This window comes from Asparagus officinalis, chromosome 6, assembly GCF_001876935.1.
Source record: "Asparagus officinalis chromosome 6, Aspof.V1, whole genome shotgun sequence".
In the NCBI taxonomy this organism is placed as follows: domain Eukaryota; kingdom Viridiplantae; phylum Streptophyta; class Magnoliopsida; order Asparagales; family Asparagaceae; genus Asparagus; species Asparagus officinalis.
In genome coordinates this window covers 18,564,550-18,572,269 of record NC_033799.1, presented here as the reverse complement: position 1 = coordinate 18,572,269, position 7,720 = coordinate 18,564,550, and the positions used below count along the sequence as shown (strand labels likewise).

Sequence of the window (7,720 nt, the reverse complement as noted above, 5' to 3'; positions counted from 1 at the left end):
GCTGCCATGTCGGACATGGCGGCCGATATGACGGTTTTATACCCTAGCCGCCACGATATCCTTCATTTCAATGCGTATTGCGTTTCTGAGGTCATGTCGGGGACATGTCGGAAAATATCGGGTATGTCGGGCGCCATTGCGGCCAAGAAATATCGGCCAAATTTCAAAAAAAACGGTTTTAAGCTTATTGGGTCAAGTTTGAAAAACCCGACTCGGAAATCAGGTGTCTACAATTGGTTAGTGATCCTAACATCAATAAGTTATGTACTTTTTCATATGTTTAGACAATATAATTATCAAGTATGTGAAGATTCCATTTATGATATTATATCAACCTATCCGATATGGCAATCCGATATTATTTTCATGTCCCCCGATATATCCCCGATTTCCGCTATCCGACATGAATTTTGGCCGACCGACATGAACCCGACATTCGACATTTAAAACATTGAACTAGTTTCAAGAAACGGATGTGAACTGTAAGCTATACATCCAAGAAATGTTTGACAAGTGTTTTAAATTAATACATATATCGTATAATTGAGTACATGTTGTAATAAATGCATGCATATATTCAAAAAGTGTCCATAAAGTTTGAGTATAGGAAAGTGTCGGCTACGTGTCCGGTATGGGTATAACTTTATTATAGAAGTACCCGGGTAACACAGGTGCCACGATATACCTATCCCATGGAATACCACGCCACCCCATTTATTTAGGGGAAATGCATGACCTTAGGCATATCAAATTTGAAGGGATGAAATATATCATACATTGCATGAATATAAAACTTGAACTGTGTCTTATTCAACAAATGTTCAACAAACTAATCAGAAATTGCATGAAAAACAAAATGTGACTCTAACAGAGAGACCAACTCCTAAAAAATTTACTTGAGGGAATCATGAGAATTATTAATCAGGCACAGGTCAATCATAAATCTGCCAAATTTATCTGGTGAACCCTCCGCTGAGTCAAGTATGTAACATGTTTGAGTACCATCCTGAAACCTATTTCCAATTCAATAATCTAATAGGAACTACAAACTAGCCTCTAACACCTAGCACATAATACCCATGATAGTAAGGCCACCTTTACCAGAGATGAAGGTCAGTTCAAATAAATATGGTAACTAGAGTGTTATTCTTTTTCCCCTCCATATAATTGCAGGCATATTCAGTCCCAGACCATGAACGTAGTTGACTTATCTAAAAAAACTAGCTATTGCTTCCTTCGTAAATCATAATAAGCTTCAAATATTCGTGATAGATGATTCTTACCTGGTCAATGTCCTCACAGACAGCAAGTTCTTCATGACCATAAGGGTATCTAAAAAACAGATCATCCATCATATGTGAACTGACAACATTACTATCTTAATCGATGATTAGGAGACAGTATTAAAAGCTTACAATAAACCAAAACTAGAATAAAGCTTTCGCCGGTCATCACGTGTCAACTCAGTGCCAATACTGCAACCGGAAAACCATGATAAAATCATGAATGATTTATTTAACTGAAATGTGCAGACACCTAGGAAATTAAATGTGTACATATCATGACTGATTATAACTGGAACAAAGAAGTGGATACATGTTAAACTGCATCTATCATCAATATGAAGGACGAGAACTAGCACATGAAAACACCATATATCAACACAAAGATATATTAACCAACCTGTTTATAGTAATATTGACAGCTCTTCTATCAGCTTCATATGCAAGGAGATCAGACATGATCTCAGCAGTCGCACCACCTAGTTTCTATTTGCATCAACACAAACCAAATTATCAAACAGCATGAAAATTACTCTTTCTTATGAATGATAGAACACAGAATACCTGGCAAAACTTGTAGAAATCCTCGAGGTATGCCTTGTACAGAGTGTTCCTCATAATTTCAATATTCATGTCATCCAAATCCTGGAGAAACCAACCAATTAGAGCACTGCAAATTAAATCACCATAATAGTTATAAAAAATGATGGATAAGGTCATATGAATTCAAGACGGTAAGTGGTACAGCATTGCGTAACAAAATAGCCTTTTAACACATAAACAAAATAGCCTTTTAACTGATAACATAAAACTTGTAATGTTCAAACTCTTTGAAACAGAAAACCAAATACTTCTTTAAAAAAACTTAGCCGAGAAAAGGGTAACTTGTGAAAATGTGCATGTACTACATACTTGAATTCCATACTTAAATTCCATAAAACTTAATCACCTAAACAATGGGTTGAAAGATTCACATGCTCCTTTTATGGAACCTAATAATGCACAACCAGCCCCCCACCCCCAACCCTCCACCCGGCGCAGTGAAACAACCATGGACGTTCATGGAAATTTTTTAAAACCAAATAAATGTTGCAATGATTTGGGCTGGTACCTCTGAAGTGATGCACTCTGAGAAATATGGAGCCAGTGGTGTATCAACAAGGACTAGCCTGTAAAGCTCACGCATGTTTTGGGCGACCGCAAGGGTGGCAATACTGAGAAAGAAGATAAGATCTTAAAACTCTCCTCAATGGTTCAGGAAAAGGGGGGCAGGAAGCTATGTGAGAAAATACCTGTCAAACATGCCAAGTGGATGACATTTCTCTAGAAGCTCTTGGACATCTCTTTCATGCAAGGTTCCAGTCACAATAAGGACGACATTATCAATCATGTGGCCGTACCTGCAAAAGGAAGCAGCAGAATATGGTTAATACAGGTCACGGATCAACCTTCTTAATTAGTAAAATTATCTGATTAATGCAATAATAAATTGTGCATTAAGTGTGGTATAAATTATAGGGAGGAGCTTTGAAGACAGATACATAAACACATACGTAATATATTCCAAAAAGGTTGATAATGGCTCTGTGGCTTGGCATAGCATATGTTTGTACTCGTCAACAAGTTTGAGAGTGCATTTCTCCACGATAGTCGTTGTATGCAAGGGTGAAGGCTCTGCAAATAAAATTGTGATTGCAAACTATCAAACTAAGTACTTAATAACAAATCCAACAGGAGCCCGTTTAAACTTTGAGGAAAATCACTACAATGCTTCTAAGCAAGAAGATGCCAACAGAAAACAGAAAACTATCACGTCACAAGATTGACAAACTCCTTAATTTAGGAGATCTGCTTGAGAACAAGATTTATTCACATCAAATACAGTAAAGCAAGAATGTCCATTAACACACACATAGATTGGCTGTTTAAAACACTGTCCATTCAGATAAGGAATGGGAGAAATCCAACGCGACAAGTTTACAGGGTTCCAAGACCAAAATTTTGGAAAAAAAAACAATTTCAATAGAGTCTATTTGTATTTGTATTTCTGTAATTCACCCAAATTTGTCAAAACTACTAGATTTGACCAAAACTCAAAGGTTAAATGAATTTCCCAAGGTCAATCAAAAGGCAAGTGAAAATGATTAGGTCACATGTCATCATTCTGTTATAATGCTATTAACCACTTCAGATCTAGTTACATGGGTACATGTACAGGTGCGGGAAGGGGTACAAGACACCTATGAAGCACGGACACGCATAACATGAAGCCGTGTTGTGTCGTGTCTGTGTCGGACACACGTGTCGAACACACGTATCCTATGTATTTTTTAGGATTTGCCTCGTGTCGGCGTGTCGGATGGCCGTGTCGGATCCGTGTCCGTGCTACATAGCAGGACACATTAAATTTGTAGAGGATAGGGTACTGGGATACGGCTACACATACATCCATCAAGGTTTTAAATATCGGTTATCGGGGATTTATTGGATGGTCAAAATCCATATTGGATAGTGGATATCAGGGATATATCGAGGAAAAGTAGTATTTATCGGAGTGACATATTGGATGATGTATATGCATAATATAATATCCTAAAATGTAATTTAATCATACTTAATGAAATATAAACATACTATAATGTAAATAAACATGTTTAGGATCACTGACCAATTTTAGAAACTTATTTCTTGAATACGTGCCCGTTGCCTAAAATCAAAACCCAAACCAAAGAAAGCCATTAATTCCAATTTTTTAGGCCAATAAAATCGGCTGATATCTCACATTATCGCTGCATTATCGCCAACAAACATCCAAAAACAATAATCAATTTAAAATTAAATTTATCATAGCAGAAGGGGTTCAAATTCGGTAACTCGGTGATAACTCAATATTATTGGTCAATACTTAAAACCTTGACATCCATCTATATATATAATTTACATCAGACCAATATTATTTTGTTTCATTTCACATGCTAGAAAATAAAATTCCTATAACATTTATGTGTTTCATTTATAATATAGGTCTATAAATTAGAAATTTGCTTAGTTTTTAACTTTGATACCCAAAGACCCTCTACAATCATAGTTTTGATCTGGGAAAGGGCTGAAAACCCAACTTACGTCCAACGAGTTTGGAGAACTACATGTGAAATGTATAATATACATCCACGAAGTGTATGCGAATTTTTCTAAATTTAAACATGTATTATATAAGTGAGCACATTTGAGGAAGTGCACACAAACATCCAAGAAGTATTCACTGAAGTTTCAATGTGGGGTATGGGTACGACATGGGTACAACTCCAAATAGAAGTACCCTTGCAACATAGCTTTAGTCTGGAAACTCCAAGAACAAGAAAATCTCCCAAAATGCTTAAAAGTTTAAACCCTTCTAATCAGATATTGCAAAATACAAATTCCCAACGGAAACTCTTCAACAACAACAACCAAACTTTTATCCCAAATTTTTATGATATGCTACATGAATTATATTTTTTCATTCAATTCTGTTAAGGGTCACCTCCCTCGACAAGTTAACGATTACCATATTCTTCCTAATTGTTTCCGACCAAGTTCTCCTAGGCCTAAATCTAATCCTTCTTCCACCATTAATCATAATATTATCACTTAACTTAATTAGTGCATTTACCCATGGTCTTGATTCTCTCTCATTATATTCTCAGCGGGAACAATGTCTAATTGTCTACTAACTTTCTTTGTATACACTTACTTCTTAACTTGGCGCTCACTGTATATCCACACGTTCCTTATTAACATTTTCACTTCTGCTACAGTCATTTTTCACACAGTTTAGCACATGTTTCTTAATTGCTCAAGATTATTATCAATAAAACAATGTTAATCGTATAGTTGCTCCATAAAACTTTCTATTCAATTTAATAAGCATTTTACTATCGTATAGAGCTCATGATGCATTCCTCCACTTTAATCACCTTAATTTGATTCAATGAAGCATGTCATCCATAATCTCACCATCCTGATAGCAAAAAATGAGTACTTCTGAGTATATAATGCCTACGTGCCTGCCAAATTACAATTGGTATATTTTCTTTCGTTTAACCAACTCTAAATCATTTAGATTTGATAACTTCCCCCTACCCAAACAAATCACTTAGAGGGTGTTTGGGGAGGCTTATTTTTTTAGTCAAATTTGCTTTTAAGCTAGAATTTTTACTTCTACCTATTTGGTAAAATGCCAAATAAGTTAGCTTATAAGTCCCATTTTAAAAAGCTGGTAAAACCCAACTTTTGAAAAACTAACTTATAAGCTCACTTTAAAAAGTTACGTTTGACCAAGCAAATTACTATTCTATTCAAACAATTTTTATAGTATTTTTTTATCAAAAAAGCCAAAAGCCATTAAAAGCTAGCATAACTTATAAGCTTAAAAAAATAACCCTTCCCAAACACCCTCTTAAACAAAATTTTTGAATGATAATAATGGAATGCAACATGAAGGACACTACAATCTACAAAAATAGGGTTCAGTTTAGCCTACAGATGAATCAACAGAAACTTCATCTGGGCAGTCTGTTAACTCAAATCTTGATCTTTAAACTGAGAAATCATTTTAACCATTAGCACATACATAGAAAAATACTATAAACTGCAAGGGAAAAAAACCTTCTCTTTACCTTGTAGAATTATCACAATCTTTAATTTTCCAATTCTAGCAGATCCAATAGATTAAATATCTAGCATCTGTGATCTGAGAAGTTTTGTAGCCCAAACTTCTCATAACAACTTAAATTGACCAAAATCTACCAATTAATTGCCCACCTTATCGGATAATACAAATCTCCAACAGAACCTTTTCACAAAATTTCCCTAAATGATAAAACCAATATAGGACATCAAAAAACACTGTAAACTAAAAATTAAGGTTCTCTTTTAGCCGACAGATGCACTAAAATCTTGGTCTTCTATACTGAGTAGTCATTTTAGATCGAACGCACCATTTTGGGGCTAAGGGCCTTAGTTGTTAGTGGAGAAATGCAAATTGACGTCGACTAGTGTTTTGGACTGTCAATATTATACTATGCACTAATCTTTACCATGATTTTACTAACATTACATTATATTCGAGAGCTTCTCTCCTCTTTACCCAACCAAATGACTTCTAACAAATTTTCCTAAATGATACAGCTAGCATACAACAGCATACACACTATAAACTACAAAATTAGGGTTCTATTTAGGTTACAGACAACTCAACAAAATCTTGATCAGAGGAACTTTTTTAAATCACACTCGCCATTCTAAAGAAAACAGCCGTAGTTGGTCGCATCTAGGGTTTCACGCTGGCGTATGCTACAGTACCCTCACTTTTCTAATTGATTTAACAAAATTACAATCTATGTATTAAATTTTTGCTCTGCTAACTCTAAATCCCTCCATCTTTCCCAACACAATAATAGCACTAGCATACAGCATCAGAAACACTATAATTTGTAAAAATAGGGTTCAATTTAGCGTACAGATGAATCAACAGAATTTCAAACTGAGGAACCAAATTAGATCGAGCTCACCATTCTGGAGGTAAGGGCCGTACTCGGTGGCGCAGAGATGCATCTTGATGTCGTCTAGGGTTTCGCACTGGCAGAGGTTGTTGTAGTCAGCGGCGGTGAGGAGGCCGGCGCGGTGACCTCTGACGATCGCCTCGAGGAACCCGCCATGGATGTTGAAGGCTAGGGCTTCGAATCCGTACATCGTCGGAACACGGAGATCGATCGATGATGAGATGAACAGTTGCAGATCTGAGCGCGAATCGCAGGGAGCGAGGTTAGAGGTTTGGAAACACCGGTTTATTTGTTGGGTTAATTACGAATATACCCCTCCTAGTATCACCAATTACTGACAGACCCCGAGCTCTGCTTATGCAAATAGACCCGCTGTAGTACTAGTTCAAGTCCTCATTATCGAACTTTCTTTTTTAACTTATTAAAAATTAAAAATTGTAAAAAAATTGCAATTAATAGTTTATCCTCAATAATAGAAGTATACAAGATCTATAACTTAGGGCTGGATTGGTAGGTATACCAATTACATTTTCCTAGTATCATGTACCAACCAATATATAATTGGTAGGAAAAATTCACCATTTCTATCAACCAATAACGATGGTATACCAACTACTTAGTACGGTTGGTACTCGGTTGGTACGGTTGGTAATGGGCTTCTACCAAGATATTTATGACCCAAAAATTTAAAGGCCCAGCTCAACAACACCATTACAAAAAGTTAAAAAGAGCATAATTCTCCTGCTGCCAAAGGCCAAATGTGTCTTACTAATTGTCTAATTCAGTAATTCATTGTTGCAAAATAAGTAAAAAACTAATAACAAATAACAACACAAATCCAAACTCCAAAGTCTTATACAAATTGAACATGCCAAAGTCCAAACAGCCAAACAA

The 7,720-nt window shown here is 35.9% G+C and overlaps 1 protein-coding gene across 1 annotated transcript in view; it reads right to left on the bottom strand.

The window, feature by feature from the left end:
- Positions 1–7,106, bottom strand: part of LOC109845386 (V-type proton ATPase subunit d2-like) — a 19,624-nt gene extending 12,518 nt beyond the window's left edge. Inside the window, exons 1-8 of the mRNA XM_020414639.1 lie at positions 6,836–7,106; positions 2,837–2,957; positions 2,576–2,683; positions 2,395–2,497; positions 1,848–1,928; positions 1,684–1,769; positions 1,416–1,475; positions 1,284–1,332 (exon numbers count right to left, since the gene is read on the bottom strand). Coding sequence (XP_020270228.1) covers positions 1,284–1,332; positions 1,416–1,475; positions 1,684–1,769; positions 1,848–1,928; positions 2,395–2,497; positions 2,576–2,683; positions 2,837–2,957; positions 6,836–7,016 — 789 coding nt within the window. The 5' untranslated portion in view covers positions 7,017–7,106. The remainder of the gene's footprint in view (positions 1–1,283; positions 1,333–1,415; positions 1,476–1,683; positions 1,770–1,847; positions 1,929–2,394; positions 2,498–2,575; positions 2,684–2,836; positions 2,958–6,835) is intronic.